The sequence below is a fragment of the Ochotona princeps genome, chromosome 3 (assembly GCF_030435755.1).
Source record: "Ochotona princeps isolate mOchPri1 chromosome 3, mOchPri1.hap1, whole genome shotgun sequence".
Lineage (NCBI taxonomy): Eukaryota > Metazoa > Chordata > Mammalia > Lagomorpha > Ochotonidae > Ochotona > Ochotona princeps.
The window spans coordinates 14,444,535-14,462,670 of NC_080834.1; the positions used below are offsets into that span (position 1 = coordinate 14,444,535).

Genomic DNA, 18,136 nt, shown 5'->3' on the forward strand with positions numbered 1-18,136 from the left:
GTAACTCTCCTCCAATAAATAAAATAAATCCTAACCAAAAAAAAAAAAAAATAACCATGCACAGACCAGAGGGTCCAGCGTTGTGCAGTAGGAGATAAAGCCACCACTTGCAATGCTGACACCCTAAACTGGGTGCCAGTTCACAACCCCGTTGCTCCACTCCATCCAGCTCCATGTTAACAGCCTGGGAAAGCAGTGAAGGATGGCCCCATGATCTGGATACCTGCCACCTACATGGGAAACTCGGAAGCTCCTGGCTCCTAGCTTCAGGCTGACCCAGCACTGGCCCTTTCGGCCCTCTGGGGAGTAAGCTGGCAGATGGAGGTTCTCTCCCTTTCCCTCTCTGTAACTCTTTCTAAATAAATCAACCTTTCGTAAACACACGCTGAGACCAGAGACAAAGCCCACAAAGCAATGCTGTGGATCCAGAAGCAGCCTGCCGCAAGACAACACAGACTCCACTGGGTAGTAACATCCCACCATTTCCTAGGACAGAGACTAACATGGTCAGCAAGTGGTGAGTGCGTGCAGGGTCTTGATTTGTCTTTCCACTCGCTGACCTCGTCCCTGGAAGCATGTTTCCCTACTACATCAAGAGAGGAAGGTTACAGTGGGTTCCAGATGAGCTGTGTCAGCCCCGCTCTGCCCTGCTTTCACGGGAAAGCCACCCTGTGTGCTGGCTGAGCCGGAGCGACTCTCAGAACCAACAAAGAGATCGAAGATCTCTGGAATGCAAAGAACTAAGCCCCAACCTGTGGCTTATAAGGACAAATTGGAAAAGAAAAGGCAAAATTCATGAGTCTGCCGCAAAACCAGGTTATATATATATCTTAATTTCCCTGCAAATAAAAATAAAAAGCTGTGAAGTTTCAGAAAGAGGAATTAAAAGCTGGAATATAATTTCCTATCCTACCCACAAAAAAAAAAAAAATGATGAAAGAAACCCATATTACCACAGGAAATCTTTGGAACATCACACCTGACTGAAAATTAACATTAATGGTAAAGATTGCAGGATCTGCTTCCTTATGTTTTAACAAGAACCTGGAGTAGCAGTGAACTTCTCACTCTGTACTACTGATTTTAACAGGAGTCAACCACCTGGACCAGATAATAGGTCTCAGGATCAGAAATCATTATGGGGAAAAAAACAGAAGACGAAGAATGGGTGGCACTATAGAATAAGCCACTGCCTTCAACACTGGCACCCCACATGAATGCTGGTTCTTCTAGCTTTTCCACTTCCGATCCAGCTGCCTGCTAACACGCCCTGGGAAAGCAATGGATGATGGCCTGAATGTTTGGGCCGGGCCACCCACATGAGAAAACTGGGTGGGATTCCAGCCTGACCCACCTTAGCTGTTGAGGCCACTGGGGAGTGAACTGGTAAAAGGAAGTGTGTTCTCTCTCTCTCTCCATCTCTTTGGTAATTCCTTCAAATAAATGAATTCTATACACTTTGTGGATGTTAGTGGGTAATTGTTGCTCTTACTGTGTGGATGATTTCAGCAGCTAGTTTGTGTATGTCAGATTCGTGACTCTAGTCAAATTGGCCTTCAAAATGTAGAAATGTGACCGTCACTCCTGCAAGTGTTCCAAGTTCACAGGCAGCTGGCAGGGAAGGCACAGCCTCAGCCACGAAGTGCAGAGTATTCTTTTATTATAAATAATTAAAGCTGATAAAAGGCAAAGAAAACAGACATTCTCTTTAAACAAAAATAAATAATACAACAGCCAAAAGTTAAATCTTCAAACATTGGCACTAGAGCATTTACATCCTTCAACCTGGTACTTTTTATATTCCTAAAAGCATATTACATGAATCATAATTTATTTAAGTCTATATAACATTTGTCATAATCATCTTCTTAACATTAATTACCATTAGATGACAGCTTTGATCACTTGGGAAAATTCAGTTCACAATGAAAAACGTCAAACAATATTTACAAATTTTGGTCTTCTGCATAGGTCACCTGTAAGCCTCTTACGTGTTTCATCCTTTTCTCCAAAAGTGTAAATGGCTCAGAAGTTCTCTGAACTTCAGTATTAAGGAGCAGTTAATCACGTTGTCTTTAGTCCTTCTAAATTTGTCATAATAACTTTCTTTTTTCCATTTTTCTCTCCATGAGTCTTGGAATTTTTTCAAATAACTCTCCTTTTCAGATTCTTCCTTCCACACTCCTTCTCCTTTTCTTAAAGCTGTTAACTCGGCTTTAAGTAATCTCCTGTGAGTTTTCCAATAGATCTTAGAATCATGATTTAGCCCTTTAATAAGAATAGTTTTGCCAAGGCCTCTTCTCAAAATTTCCTCATTTAGATTCATGGTAAAATATCTACCCTAGAATTTAAAAAAAAAAAGCTTAATAAAATTGTTATATCCATAACATCTTAATTACATTAAAAGCTATCATTCCTTAATTTTAGTGTCCCCTCCCCAAAGAAAAAGCCAAAAATTAAAACAGAAAGGACCTCACGAGTTTAGAATCTGGTCATTTTTGCTCGAGTAAACTGATTCTTTTTAACAGAATTCTCCACACCCATTCTCTCCAAACCCGAAGTTCGTTTTTTAAAGATTTATTTATTTTTATTGCAAAGTCAGATACACAGAGGAGCAGAGACAGAGAGGAAGATCTTCTGTCCAATGATTCACTCCACAAGTGACCACAATGGCCGGTGCTATGCCAATCCGAAGCCAGGAGCCAGGAACTTCTTCCAGGTCTCCCACACGGGTGCAGGATCCCAAGGCTTTGGGCCGTCCTCAACTGCTTTCCCAGGCCACAAGTAGTGAGCTAGATAGGAATTGGGGCCACCAGGATAAGAACTTGCACCCATATGGGATCCTGGCATGTGCAAGGTGAGGACTTCAGCTGCTAGGCCACTGCGCTGTAATCAACAATATATAAAGAGGTTTCCTTGGGGCAGGCACTGTGATGCAGTGGGCTAACCAGTAGCCTGGCATGGTCAGCATTCTGTACCCCAGTTTCCAGTTCCAGTCCTGGCTACTCTGCTTCCAATCAAGCACCCCAATAATACTTCTCAGAGACAAGGGATAATGGCCCAACCATTTGGGTTCCTGTCACCAATACAGGAGACCCACATGGACTGTCCAGCTCCCGGCTCTGGCCTGGCCCAGCCCCGACTGTTTTGGGTATTTGAGGAGTGAACCACCAGATAGAAAATGGATATTCTCTCTCTCCTTGCTCTGCGTTTAAAATAAATATATCTTTAAACAACATTTTTTACAAATAAGATACTTAAAAATTAATGACTATTTTTCTTTTTAACACACTAACTTAGCGTGTTACATCACATGCCTGTAACGGGGGAATCCCATATGGACAGTGTTTCAAGTCCTGGCTGTTCCACCTCCAATCCAACTCCCTGCTAATGGCCTGGGAAAGCAGTAGAGAGGGCGCCAATAGCGTAGGTGACAGCTTTCCACACGGGAGACCCAGCTGAAGCTCCTGGCTCCTGCTGCTGGCCTAGCCCTACCCCAGCCATTTCAGCCATTTGCAGAGTGAACCAGTTCAGACTTAAAACACATACACTCTGACACACACATGGACAAGGCTCTGGACCATACTGAGCAATGTTTACCTTCTGAACACTCATTTGTCACTGTAGTTCCCACATGATGGCCTCACTCAACAAGTTACTCCAATAATAAATGTGTTACAATATACCTATGAATAAATACATTCATAAAAATACTCCTGGGCACTGTAACATAATGGGTTAAGGCAGTCTGAAATGCCGGTGTCCCATATGGGCACTGTTTTGTGGCCTGGCTGCCTGCCTGTTCCACTGCTGATCTAGCTGCCTGCTAACATGCCTGGGAAAGCAGTGGAAGATGACCCAAGTGCTTTGGCCCTGCACCCATCTGAGAGGCCTGGCTGAAGCTCTTGGCTCCTGGCTTCAGCCTGGTCCGGCCCTAGCTGTTACTTTATTTTAGAAATAAATCAACAGATGGAAGATCTCTTTGCCTTTCTCTCTCTCTCTCATTTTGCTTTTCAAATAAATAAAATTAAATTGTTTAAAAGCAAAAAAAAAAAAAGCAGCAATGGCCAGAGGCATTACTAATTTGAATGTTTTCTTCTTTTTATAAGACACTTTTATTTATTTGTTTGTTTCCATGTTTATTTGAAAAGCAGAGACACAGAGACAAAGAGATCTTCTATTTACTGGCTCACTGCCCACATGCCCACAAGAGCAGGGTCTGGGCCAGGGCAAGGCCAGGAGGCTGAAACTCCACGCAGTCTCCCACGCGCCCTCGACCCCTTGTCTGCTGCCTGCCAGCGAGGGCATCAGAAGGAAGCTGCAATCACAAACACAGCCTCTATTCAAGCCCAGGGACCCCAACGTGGCAGGTGGGGCCTTAATGCTGGGCAGATGCCTGCTCCCAAGACAGTTCCTTTTTTTCCTTTTCTTGGTAAATTTCTGTCTTGTCCTACATTATACATATATTACATATGTGACTAAAATTTTATAACAACATTTATATAAGAAACCCTGGTTTCTTTCTTTTTTTTTTTTTTTAAGATTTTTATTATTATTATTGGAAAGCCGGATATACAGAGAGGAGGACAGACAGGAAGATCTTCCATCCGATGTTTCACTCCCCAAGTGAGCCGCAACGGGCCGGTACGTGCCGATCCGAAGCCGGGAACCAGGAACCTCTTCCTGGTCTCCCACGCGGGTGCAGTGTCCCAAAGCTTTGGGCCGTCCTCGACTGCTTTCCCAGGCCACAAGCAGGGAGCTGGATGGGAAGTGGAGCTGCCGGGATTAGAACCGGCGCCCATATGGGATCCCGGGGCTTTGAAGGCGAGGACTTTAGCCGCTAGGCCACGCCGCCGGGCCCCAGAAACCCTGGTTTCTTATATACACATACATACACATATATGCATTATAATTCAATGTGCTTACATACATACCATAAAATATTACTAGTTTGACACTACTTACCCTATTCACTAACAGGTAGCAAAAGAGTGCTGAATTCTCCTTTCCAAGAAGCTGGAACCACAGTGCCTGGGAAGGCTTTAGCTCTTTCTGTAACCATTCCTTCCCAGCCTCGGTGAGTTCTACCCCAGCCAGCTTAACCAGCAAAGCACCACCTGGATCTTCTAAAAATGGCAGAAAAGAGTTTAGCTTTAATAGCGTGTTACAAAAGCAAATTCCAAAGTCATTTAAAAAACATCTGAATATGCTAAGCTTTTTTTTTAAGGATTTATTTATTTTTATTGTAAAGTCAGATACACAGAGAGGAGAGACAGAGAGGAAGATCTTCCAACTGATGATTCACTCCCCAAGTAGCTGTAATGGCCAGAGCCAAGCCAATCCGAAGCCAGGAACCAGGAGCTTCCTCCAGGTCTCCCACATGGGTGCAGGGTCCCACAGCTTTGGGCCATCTTCCACTGTTTCCCCAGGCCATAAGCAGGGAGCTTGAAGAGAAGCAGGGCTGCCAGGATTAGAACCGGTGCCCATATGCAATCCCAGCGTGTGAAAGGCAAGGACTTTAGCTGCTCAGCTATTGTGCTAGGCCCCACCAAGCTTATTTTTAAAACCAAGCTCTCTACATCTCAATACATGTACTCTGTTCAAGTTTTAAAACAATATAAATATAAATATAAATATAAATACAAATATAAATATAAATATAAATATAAATATAAATATAAATATAAATATAAATATAAATATAAATATAAATATGTAACAGTTTCAGTAAGCTCCAGAATAGGAAGTGAAGTTTAACCAATTTGACCTTTTTTTCCAACTTTCAAGATTTATTTGTATACCTATACACATAAAGCTACAGACACATATTTTTAATAAATAAGCTGTTACTACCAATAAAATTGTAGACATTGTATTCTCATTTGATGTCACAGGAATATCTTGCAATCTCAATTAATTTAGCCAAATGTGATAGCTAATAAATACTTTTTCTAGGGACTAAGAACAACAAGATAAATAGGAAAAGATCTGTACCCACAAGTGGCTCATAGTTACTGAGAGATTTAAACCCAGATACATCATCATTATAGGAAAGTCTAAGCCATTACTGTAATTACAGTGTGTACAGATTGCCGTGGGGCTTAGTAAAGAGAAAGGCTAATTTTGCTTGGGAGTGAAGGATGTTTCACAGAAGAGCTGAATCCTAAAGCACTGGAACCAAGGCTCCGAGCCACGGCCAAGCTGTAGGACACACCAGAGTTCTGAGCCACGGCCAAGCTGTAGGACACACCAGAGCTCTGAGCCATGGCCAAGCCATGAGGACACACCAGAGCTCTGAGCCATGAGCCATGGCCAAGCTGTAGGACACACCAGAGCTCTGAGCCATGGCCAAGCCATGAGGACACACCAGAGCTCTGAGCCATGAGCCACGGCCAAGCTGTAGGACACACCAGAGCTCTGAGCCATAAGCCATGGCCAAGCTGTAGGACACACCAGAGCTCTGAGCCATGGCCAAGCCATGAGGACACACCAGAGCTCCAAGCCATGGCCAAACCGTGAGGACACACCAGAGCTCCAAGCCACGGCCAAGCCAAGAGGACACACCAGAGCTCCAAGCCATGGCCAAACCGTGAGGACACACCAGAGCTCCAAGCCATGGCCAAGCCATGAGGACACACCAGAGCTCCAAGCCATGGCCAAACCGTGAGGACACACCAGAGCTCTGTGAAGCTTCAGTCTGTGATGGAAGTGGGAGGAAGGGCACCCGCCTGCAGATGTGGCCTGACTCACTTCTCTCATCTCCTTGGTGACTCCCACTCCCTTCCTCCCTGAGCCTTAGCTACCCATTCTCACCTCCATCATGAAACAGTCAAGTTCATTTCCCTGGTGCTCCTCCTTGGCTAGCCTCTCTAAACCTTTGGGCCTCTGATTAAACAGCAATTCCTCAGTGAGACCCTCTCTGCTTTCTCCACCTGCCTGTAGCCCCCAATAACTCTTTATCCCAACACCCTGCTGCTTTTCTTCATAGCTCTAAGCACAGTTTTTCATTTGTGCATTTTCTGCTTTCCACCTAAAACACTAAGCTGCAAGCATTAGAAGAACCTTGTTTATTTCATCTAGCACATTGTTGTACTGTTAGGTCCCAGACCATAATTAATTAAGACATTAATATTTGTAAAATGAACAACTGACTACTGAATGTCAGACTGTGTAGTCGAGTCAAACCAAAAATGAGGGAAGGGAGAAAGGAAATCTAAGGTCAAATTAAACATTCCTGGTACAGAGGCCAAGTTCAGGCCCTCACAGACAATGCAAAGTTATTATGAACTAAAATGCATTCTTTCATGGTCTTATAAATAACATCAAATAAAGAAACACAATGATAGTTACTTAGTATTATTGTTTTTGCAGCTTACTTACTTCTCCAGGATGATATAACAGGTAAAGTGATAGGAATATGTTCAATTTCTAAACCATTCTCAGTTATTCGGCGTAATCGTCCACGTAGCTTAACATTCCTTTTTAAAAACTCGACTGGAATATCTGAAGAGCTTGTAAATTTTGATGTCTGTTGATTTACAAGGAGAAAAATACAACCTTTTATTTTTTTTCATCTAAAGTTCAACATGTCACTGTTGCCTAAACATTCAACAAGACATTTCCTTTAAAAATATTAATTCAATATTAATAATTTAATATGATCTAATCATACTATTTACAGAAACCTTATCTAGAATTCATTGTTCACTATTTTTTCTTTTTTTTTTTCCTTTTTTTTTTCATTATTTTTCTATGTCAAGTAACTGCAGGGGAGACATTAAACAGACTCCTACCCCCTAACAGCTCACAACCTCTAACTATGACTCCATGTGTCAAGAGGCAGCGAGTGGCACCACGCCAGTCAGGTCCACACCCTGCTTCCTCTTCTGCGAACGTACAACCCTGCTCTCCATCAGGGTATGCTCTGGTTTGAATATGAACAACTGTTCCTGCATGTCCTGCTGGAAAATCTTAAGGCTGAGTTAAATTAAATTGTAACTTTTCCCTCGCAATGGCCATCGGGATCGCTTCGAAAACCCCTCGCAGCAAACAAACAATCATACAAACTAAAAAAAAAAAACCCTAAAATAAATAGACAAACAACAAAAAGTAAAGCTTGAAGTCTGACAGGAAAGAGCTGGCGTGGATTGGCTCATGCCTCACTGGGTGGGTCACAAAGATTAGTCACTCCTCACCATGGTGTTGAGGATTTTCCTGCACACCCCCCCGAAAAAAATTGTTCTGTACCTTAAATGTCGACAAATGTCTTGTTAGAGTTACAACCCAGTCTAGATTATCCTAAAATCTGCCAAGATCAGCAAAATTATACTTCAACACAACAAATGGCTAAATACTAAAATGAAATAGACACGAGACAACTGAATGGTACCCTATAGCCATTTTAAGGTATATAGCAGCCGGTCCTGTATATAAATTGAAATGTCAATGAGCTAATCATAGGTTGTGGTTAGGACTTGCTTTTTTTTTTTTTTTTAACATACTAGTTACTCAAAACCATGTCAATTCCATAATGTTGCAAATTGCTGTTGATGTTATATTGGGACTCTTAATTGACTGTGATGATATTCTACCAGCTCTAACTTCGGACCAGAAATGGTCTCCCCAAGAAACTGTTCAATCCATCTGCACAATAAGTAGCTGGACTCTATGCTTGGTATATGTTTGCAAAGAAAGAATCTTGATTGAATTTGAACTGTAATGCTGCATCAAGGTGGAGGAATCCACCAGGGGAGAGGGGTGTGGGGAGGGGGGGGATTCCCAGAGCCTATGAAACTGTCACGTAATGCAAAATAATTAATAAGAAAAATATATAATAAAAAATATGAAAAAAAATTGTAACTTTTAACTGACTTTTTTCTTTTTTTAATCTTATTGAGGAAAGATGTAATGTCTTTTTTTTAAAAGAAAGGAAAAGAAGTCCATATTAGAAATTTGCTTCCATCTCTGTCCCAGGGAAGGCTGAGGTTAGACAACACTTCATACCCTTGCCTTTCATACTAACAACCTTCAGCCATAAACATGGCTAATTCAAAACTCTCACAACAGAAGGATAAGTTACTACCCAACTTTTTATGATAGCAGAGTTGAATGAATATTTTTATCAATAAGAATAGCACAGCAGAGCAATTGAGAACGTGGCGTATCTTATAAGCTAAATGATGTGGTTTCTCTAAATCAATCAATGACCTGGGAAAAGGGGGAGGGTGGTGTTGTGACTTAAGGTGACAAGTGCCATCCAGGCACCACGCAGGTCATCAGTTGAGGCCGCCCCTGGCGCTGCTGTGTGCTCACTCAGCAGATCTGGCATCTTTCTTGTGAAGCGGCAGCTCAGGAGCTAGAACACTCACCAGGACCCGCTAAAAGCCCAGGAAGGATCAAGACGGAGAGCGAGTGTATTCACCTGAAAGTGCAGACACAATAGCTCCATGGTGCAGTTTAAGATTCACAGGCACTACCTGGTAAACTTATGAAACCTGCTGTGAATGACAGGCTTTGCAGCAAGGCAGATCAGACTCCAACTCTGTGGACAATCAATGAATCTGAAACACCCACACAGCTGGCCATGGAGACTCACAAGAGAACTGACAGGCTTCAACAGCAGACCCAAGTGTCTGCTGAAAACACAACCTGCACTTTACTCCAAAATTACATTCTTACAGGCCAAGAAGACATTCTCAGCTGGAAAACGGCCAGTCAGGGCCATCACACCCTGACTGCTATGGTGCACGGTTCTCCATTGCCTCATTCCCCTTCCCTGTTCCTTTACTGTGCATAAGCTGGTGTATGTGCACAAGCATGCTGTATTTTTTTCTTTCCTGTTTTTTAAAGATTTAATTTTTTTTTATTGGAAAGGCAGATTTACAGAGAGAAGAAGAGACAGAAAGATCTTGCATCTGCTGGTTCACTCCCCAAATGGCTACAACAGCTGCAGCTAAGCCAATCCAAAGTTAGCAGCCAGGAGCTTCTTCCAGATCTCCCACGTGGGTGCAGAATCCCAAAGCTTTGGGCCATCTTCCACTGCTTTCCCAGGCCACAAGCAGGGAGGTGGATGGGAAGTGGAGCAGCCGGGATTAGAACCGGCACCCATATAGAGTGTCAGCACTGGCAAGTAGAGGATTAGACAATTGAGCCATCACATCAGCCCCTCTTCTCTCTCTCTCTCTTTTTAATGGCCCATTGTATGTTTTGATTGAAATCAAATAGACAGGAGGAGGAAAACATTGGTTCTGTGAAAATATCTCTTTCTTCCATTAGTGACTTTATAGTCTTTATAGTCTTTATAGTCTAGTAATGTACTTTGCCGTCACTGTTTGAACAACAAACCTACAATCCCTGCACACCTTGGGCCCAGCGGCATGGCCTAGCGGCTAAAATCCTCGCCTTGAAAGACCCGGGATCCCATATGGGTGCCGGTTCTAATCCCGGCAGCTCCACTTCCCATCCAGCTCCCTGCTTGTGGCCTGGGAAAGCAGTTGAGGACGGCCCAATGCATTGGGACCCTGCACCCGCGTGGGAGACCCGGAAAAGGTTCCTGGTTCCTGGCTTCCGATTGGCACAGCACCGGCCGTTGCGGTCACTTGGGGAGTGAATCATCAGACGGAAGATCTTCCTTTCTGACTCTCCTCCTCTCTGTATATCCGCCTTTACAATTAAAAAAAAATCCCTGCACACCTTGTTTGAAAAATTTTAATGTTTTTCATTTATTATTATAAAATCAAGGACAATTTTATAGCATTTTTGCATGTAGCAGTTACATGTAGGGCAATCTGATTTTAAGTAGGGGTAAATTACTCTTAAAAAAAAAAACTAATCCTAAATAGCTTTTCCTTCAAACCAACCATGTTGTTCATGTTGTTGTTTAAGTAAGCTTCTTGTTTAAAACAAAAACGCTAATTTGAACAGATCATATTTTTAAAAAGAAAAAACACTGGGACAATCTAACTCTATATATAGACTGGATGTTAACTGAGATTATCATTAATTTCATTCAGTGTGATAATATAGCACAAATCAACATTATGAATTTTGATGTAATAAAATAAACAGTATGGATTATTATCTCCTTTTCTTGCAGAAGTATATACACTTAATTTCATAAAGAAACAGACAAATCTGGACTACGGAACATTTTACAAAGCAGTTGACTTAGACTAAAAAAATTTCAGTGCTATAATAGGTAAAAATATTTTTTACAAGTGAGGGTAAAATTCTACCTTAAAGGTGATTAAGGTGATAAAACAAGAGAATACAACTGACTGGACCTTGCGTTAGTTAACAACAACAATAACAACAAAAAATAGCAATGGGGCATTTTTGAGAAAACAAATGTGATTGTGAACTACATTTTAGATATTATTACTGACATGTTAGGTTTACCATACATATAGGATCGTGTGAATGTGGTTAGACTATAAAATATCCATATTCCTAGGAAGTATAATATGAAGAGTTTACGAATAAAAGTCTCTGATGCCTAACGTGCTTTCACATGGTTTCACAGAGCCAAAGGGAAAGCAGGTCTGTGTCACACTGGGCCACCGGGCAAGCCAGGGGGAAGGCAAACGTCACAAACTGTTCAGAAGAACAAGCTGACAGGAAAGATTCTGAATCTACAGTCAGTATTTGCTCAAGAACATGTGATACACAGACTGCAAACAAAAAAGAGAAGGCGTCCTAAATCAAACCACAAAGGGGATGAGTCGCTTGACAAAGCTGTGTAAGACAAGCTTGGGAGAAAAACAGAGAAACGTGGGTCGGAGGGCTCCCATATGGCGGGGACTCAACTACAGAAACACCAATGAGAAAAATGACAGAGTATCGGCAGCAGTAAGCCACACAGCTGCGATCTGGGCAGTCCCCAGGCCAGACCTTGAACGTGTTCATCGGTTCCTTGAATGCTGGCATAAAGGTCAGCACGGCCAGACGTTTGGGAGGACATGAGAACTCAGAAACATCCAGCCCTCCAGAATGACGGGTAGTCGGAAAGCCTGCCCTTGCAATCCCCAAAACCGAGACACAGCAACAGTCGCACACACAAAAAAGGCTTAGCGGTTTTAGTTAACTGAACCCAACACATGTGTAAATAAAAGCACAACCTGGGCCTGCCGTTGTAGTGAGGTGGGCAGAGCTGCCTCCTACAGTGCCAGGCCCCCATATGGACGCTGGTTCCCTTCCTGGCTGCTCTATTTCCTATCCAACTCTGCCCTTGGCTTGGAGAAGGCAGCAGCAGGCGACCCCTGCCAGCCATGTGGAAGACTTGGAACAAACTCTAGGTCCCTGCTTCTGGCCTGCCCCAGCACTGGTCACTGTGGCCACTGGGGAGTTCCCGGCCTCTGGTCTGCCCCAGCACTGGTCACTGTGGCCACCTGGGAGTTCCCGGTCTCTAGCCTGCCCCAGCACTGGTCACTGTGGCCACCTGGGAGTTCCCAGTCTCTGGCCTGCCCCAGCACTGGTCACTGTGGCCACTGGGGAGTTCCTGGCCTCTGGCCTGCCCTAGCACTGGTCACTGTGGCCACCTGGGAGTTCTTGGCCTCTGGCCTGCCCCAGCGCTGGTCACTGTGGCCACTGGGGAGTTCCTGGCCTGTGCCCTGCCCCAGCACTGGTCACTGTGGCCACCTGGGAGTTCCCGGTCTCTGGCCTGCCCTAGCACTGGTCACTGTGGCCACTGGGGAGTTCCCAGTCTCTGGCCTGCCCTAGCACTGGTCACTGTGGCCACTGGGGAGTTCCTGGCCTGTGCCCTGCCCCAGCACTGGTTACTGTGGCCACTGGGGAGTTCCTGGCCTGTGCCCTGCCCCAGCACTGGTCACTGTGGCCACCTGGGAGTTCCCGGTCTCTGGCCTGCCCCAGCACTGGTCACTGTGGCCACCTGGGAGTTCCTGGCCTGTGCCCTGCCCCAGCACTGGTCACTGTGGCCACCTGGGAGTTCCTGGCCTGTGCCCTGTCCCAGCACTGGTCACCGTGGCCACTGGGGAGTTCCTGGCCTCTGGCCTGCCCCAGCACTGGTCACTGTGGCCACTGGGGAGTTCCCGGTCTCTGGCCTGCCCCAGCACTGGTCACTGTGGCCACTGGGAAGTTCCCGGTCTCTGGCCTGCCCCAGCACTGGTCACTGTGGCCACCTGGGAGTTCCCAGTCTCTGGCCTGCCCCAGCACTGGTCACTGTGGCCACTGGGAAGTTCCCGGTCTCTGGCCTGCCCCAGCACTGGTCACTGTGGCCACCTGGGAGTTCCCAGTCTCTGGCCTGCCCCAGCACTGGTCACTGTGGCCACTGGGGAGTTCCCGGCCTCTGGTCTGCCCCAGCACTGGTCACTGTGGCCACTGGGGAGTTCCTGGCCTGTGCCCTGCCCCAGAGTGAACTACAGGATGGGAGATCTCATTCTCTCTGCTTCTCTTTCAAATTTCTTTCTTTTTTTTTTTTTAAATACAATCCACTCTCAGCACCACTAAAAGAAAAAAAAGTTCAACCTAAGACAACATTACTAGTATCAGGTTCTAAAAAGAGGAGATTAAAAAAAAAAAAAGCAAGAGAAGATAATACCCACATCCTGAATCGGACTCTGAGTACAAGAGACCGTCCTACTCTGGGTGCCGTATTTCAGAACAGGCTTCACAAAGTGGAACACAGTTAAAATAAGAGAAAAAATAGCCAGGAGATTGGGATCTCATCACTCGGGAGCAGGGAAGGTGAGCGTTAGCAGTGGAGAGGGTCATCACAGATTCTTCAACTACCAAAAGGCCAGCCCTTTCAACTCAGCTGTTTGGAGGTCGGGGAAAGTATTAAGTCTGTGAAGGATGAACTTGGAACAGAACATGGTCCTCTGGCTCTCAAGGGACTCAGAGCCCACTGCCCCCGCGGCTCAGGAGCCAAGGGCAGAGCATCCGGTGCATATGTGCATGTAAATACGGTTACAGTGGCAAATTTTGTTACATATATCTTATCAAAATTTTAAGAAGTAAAAAATGTATTTGTAAGATCTGAATCTCTGATGACTCTCTCCTGTGTGTATCAAAAATATAGAAAGGGCTTTCCGCCAAAGCATAAACTGTTCAGTGCTAAGGGAATGATTCAACTGCAATCCAAGTATAAACGCACCACAGAAAACAATCCTGCAGATATTCTACAGCATCTGATATATAAACTCATGACAACCTTTTCAGATTCCTTTCTAAGCATTAAAAGAATAAGTACGGTACTACTGACTGCAATTACCTGGATTTTATATTATGCTCATAGTTCTAAAATACTATTCAAAGGTTTCCAATATGAATAATAAAATGATATAGCTTTTGAGATAAAAACCAAATTGAGAATAATCTATTGTTTATCTTAACACCTTATTCACTTTTCGACTTACCAGTCTAATACTTCTTAGAAGCAGCATCATTCCAGCCACACCCATCACGGTGCTGATGTTCTGTGAAAAGAGCTTTAATGATTAATTCTCATTGATTAGGGAAGGACCTGGTTCTAAGGAGGTGGAAAGAATACTGTCCTTGTATCTAACTGCTCAAACGACGCGCATCCTTCAAATAAAGGTCCTGTTCTTCCAAACACTGTGACTCTTTCCTTGAATTTTCTAAAACAGATTTGTTGTTTATTTGAAGGACATAGTTATAGAGAGAGAAGGAAATAGAAACCTTCAACCCACAAATTCCCTCCTCAAATGGCTGCAAAGGCCAGGCTCGAAAAGACTGCAGCTAGCGGCTCCCCAGGGCCTTCCGGGTGAGCGCAGAGGCCCAAGCGTCTGGACTGTCCTCTGCTGGTTCCCAGGTATATTAGCAGGGAGCTGGACTGGAGGCTGACCAGCCAGGACTCAAACCAGTGCTCATATGGGATGCCAATGCTACAGGCAGTGGTAGCTTAACGTGCTATACCACACAGCTGACCTTTTCCAAGTAATCTGGCTTGTATAGATCTAGGTATGTAGAAAACCACAAACAAGTTAACAAGGTAGGTGTTTGGTCCAGAAATCCAGATCCTAGATTCCACCTGTGCCTCCGGCCCCTGGCTGCAGCTTCCCAGGAATGCAGACCCCGGGAGGCCGTGAAGACAGCTCACCTAGTCGGGTTCCTGTCACAGCATGTGAGACCCAGCCCGAGTTCCTGAGTCCCAGCTTCAGCCTTGCCTTTGACCTTGCCCCGGCACTCTCAGACTTCCTGACGGAAAACCAGCAGATGGGAGCTCTTCCTCTAACTGCCTCACAAATAACTAAATACATCATTTTTATAGAAATAAAAGATTATTTGGGCATAAAAATTTTTTAAAAGGTACATATTTGGGATCTTCAAAAGGCTCACAGAAAAACATATGCATGGATTTCAAGAATTGTTTGTAGCCAAATAAATGTATCTTTTAAGTTCATGTACTGTCATATGCACAGACACATATAATCCATGTTTCTCATTGCTTCTATTTCTTTTTGAGTTCCTTGAATGCCTGGACTGACCCAACACTTCCTGTACAGTGGCACAACCTTGCCGCTATGATGGCAAATAAAGTATTTGATTGAAAACCTTAGTACTAAGATCTCAAAATACAGTGCAATGTCAAATATATGTGGATAGTAGAGGGAAATTCAGAGATGTTATATTTGGGACCCACACTGTAGCACAACAGATTAAGCCACCACCCGCAATGCCAGCATCTCATAGAGGTGCAGGTTCAACTCCCAGCTCCTCCACTTCCGATCCAGCTCCCTGCCTGTGGCTGAGAAGACAGCGGAGGGTGGCTCAAGTGCCTGGCACCTACTCGTGTGGGAGACCTGGAAGAAGTTCCTGCCCCCTGGCTTCAGCCTGGCGTGGCACTACGTGTTGCAGAAATGGAAGATTTCTCTCTCGCTCGCTCTGCCTTTCAAATAAGTAAGAAAAAGTTTTTTTAAAAAGTTTTTTTTAAACTGAAGTGACCTAAAGGAGTTTAGAATTAAGATTCCTGCAATTCCAAGAAGAGTGATAATCTAAACATGCTTTACTTCAGTAAACACAACTAGGTATTTAAGAAATGAGCCTGAAAGCAGAGACAAGGGCACATTTTTTTTTGTTAGATTTTATGATTAGGTTATTTGGAATAGCATGTTTATGCGCTTTCTTTTATTAAAAAAAAATTTCGGACCCGTTGCGATAGCGTAGCAGTTAAAGTCCTCTCCTTGCACCCATACCGGGATCCCATATGGGTGCCAGTTCTAATCCCGGCAGCTCCACTTCCCATTCAGCTCCCTGCTTGTGACCTGGGAAAGCAGTCAAGGATGGCCCAAAGCCTTGGGATCCTGAACCCATGTGGGAAACCCAGAAGAAGCTCCTGGCTCCTAACTTCTGATCGGCGCAGCACTGGCCGTTATGGCTGCTTGGGGAGTGATTCATCAAACGGAAGATCTTCTTCTCTGTCTCTCCTCCTCTCTGTATATGTGCCTTTCCAACAACAACAACAAAAAATCTTTAAAAAAATTTCTGATGTGGCTTACATAGTTGACAAGGATGCACGCCCATGTGGGCCCTATGTGCTTTCTTAGACACTGTTTCTTCCTGCAGTCCTTATGAGGTCAGTTTTAAATTTATTTGTTTCTGTTCATCTACCTGAAAGGCAGAGAGAGCTCGACTGATTTTGAGCCATCTCCTGACGGCTTCCAGGATCACATTTGCAGGAAGGTGCAGGAGCCAGGATTCGAACTAGGCATGCTGACATGTGCCGCAGAGGAAGCGGCCAGACCGAGTACCTGCCCCCATGCAGGAGAAGTTTTCAAAGTTAACCCAGCCTTTGCAACACATTTCCTCACTTGGCTTCTAGGACACCTGGCCTTCTTGATTTTTCCTTCCCCCTCAGGTCGGCCCCTTCCTCGTCTTGCCCGGCCTTCTCTGCACTGTTGGGATTCTCAGAGCGCCCCCCGGGGCTGGGGTCCGCAGGGTCTGCAGCAGCTCTCCTCACCAGCCTACCAGTCAGACACCCAGGCTCGAGCAGCAACTACGACTCCGCTTTGGAAGCCCAACGTACGTCCTCAGGTAGACAGGCCTCCGTGTTCGCCCGTCGAAAAGCTCTCTAGATTTCCCCCGACCAACCCTTGACTCCAATGCCTCCTCCGCGCCGCCTGCATTTATCACCAAGCAGGTGGCCCTCAGTTCCCAGCCCCTCCCTGGGCGGCTCAGCCCAGGCCTCGCTCGGGCCGCTCCTCGCGGCCACCGGGTGCCCAGGCCGGGCTGGCCCGCGCTGTCCCCCTGCCCGGCCGCCGCGTCCCGCTGCGCCTCAGACACGCCCGGGCCGGGCCCAGTCCCTTCGGCAATGGGGCCGAGCTGGCCCGGCCGCGGCCCGCAGCCTGAGGCCCCTCCGGGACTGCGGTACCTGGACGAGGCGCAGGTGGTCGTCCGCCCACCGAGAGATCCCCGCCACCACATTGGGCGCCGCTCTCTCCCGGTCCGGGGACGGCCGCTCGGGGGCCGCCATGTTCGCGGCCTGGTGCGGGCGCGCGGCGCGCTCGCGGGCGCACGGCAGGGGGCGCCCTTCCCCGCCCGGCGGCCTCCTTCCCCGCCCGGCGGCCTCGCGGGTTTGCTTCGCAGTGCGGTCTCGCTTCAGGCAGGGTTTTCCACAGCTGTGCGGTAGCGGTACGCCCGGGCCATAAACCTACGGGCTAGCCGAGCAGGGGCTCACAAAGGTGCAACCAGAGGGGAGAAATACAGGTACTGCATTCCTTCAAGCCGCTCCCGAATACAACCCCATGCCTTACTGCTTGTATTTAAATTGTGCTTCCAAGTTGTCAGAGTCGCTCCGGCATAGCCGCCTCAGACACTCTAAGCGTTTGAACTGTTAAATAACTGCAACGGGTCTTCAAAATGTGAAAAATGTGTTATAAAAAAAGTATGTATGAGCATCCGGGGCAGCTGTTGTGGTGCAGTGGGTTAAGGCTCCGGCTTGGAACACCCACCTCACACATCCGAGTGCCTGCGGGGATCCTGACTCCATTGCACCTGACTTGCTGATGCCCCTGGGAGGGAGCCGGTGGTGGCCCAAGGACTGAGTCCCTGCCGTCCACCTTGGAGACCTGGGCGGGTCCCTTGGCTTCTGCCCAGTCTAACTCCACTTGTTGCAGGAGTTTGGGAAGGGCACCAAGTGACAGAAAATCTCGGCCGTACT

General features: G+C 45.8%; 2 protein-coding genes across 3 annotated transcripts in view; both read right to left on the reverse strand.

The window, feature by feature from the left end:
* Positions 1-1,603: 1,603 nt before the first annotated feature.
* C3H3orf33 (chromosome 3 C3orf33 homolog) lies at positions 1,604-17,479 on the reverse strand. Of its 2 annotated transcripts, none has more exons than XM_058661477.1 (5): positions 17,348-17,458; positions 14,373-14,444; positions 7,381-7,528; positions 4,966-5,126; positions 1,604-2,341 (listed from the first exon to the last, which is right to left on the reverse strand). In XM_058661477.1, exons 1-5 carry the CDS (start codon positions 17,447-17,449, stop codon positions 1,997-1,999), a joined length of 828 nt encoding a protein of 275 aa, XP_058517460.1. In that variant the 5' UTR covers positions 17,450-17,458; the 3' UTR covers positions 1,604-1,996. The 2 variants fall into 2 exon arrangements, with proteins under 2 accessions (XP_058517460.1, XP_058517461.1); XM_058661478.1 differs by having other exon boundaries at positions 1,610-2,341; positions 14,373-14,432; positions 17,348-17,479.
* The window catches only part of SLC33A1 (solute carrier family 33 member 1), a 53,058-nt gene continuing 42,354 nt past the window's right edge, over positions 7,433-18,136 (reverse strand). The window contains exon 7 of the mRNA XM_058661473.1: positions 7,433-7,528. The gene's annotated coding sequence lies outside the window, so the exon portion shown is untranslated. The remainder of the gene's footprint in view (positions 7,529-18,136) is intronic.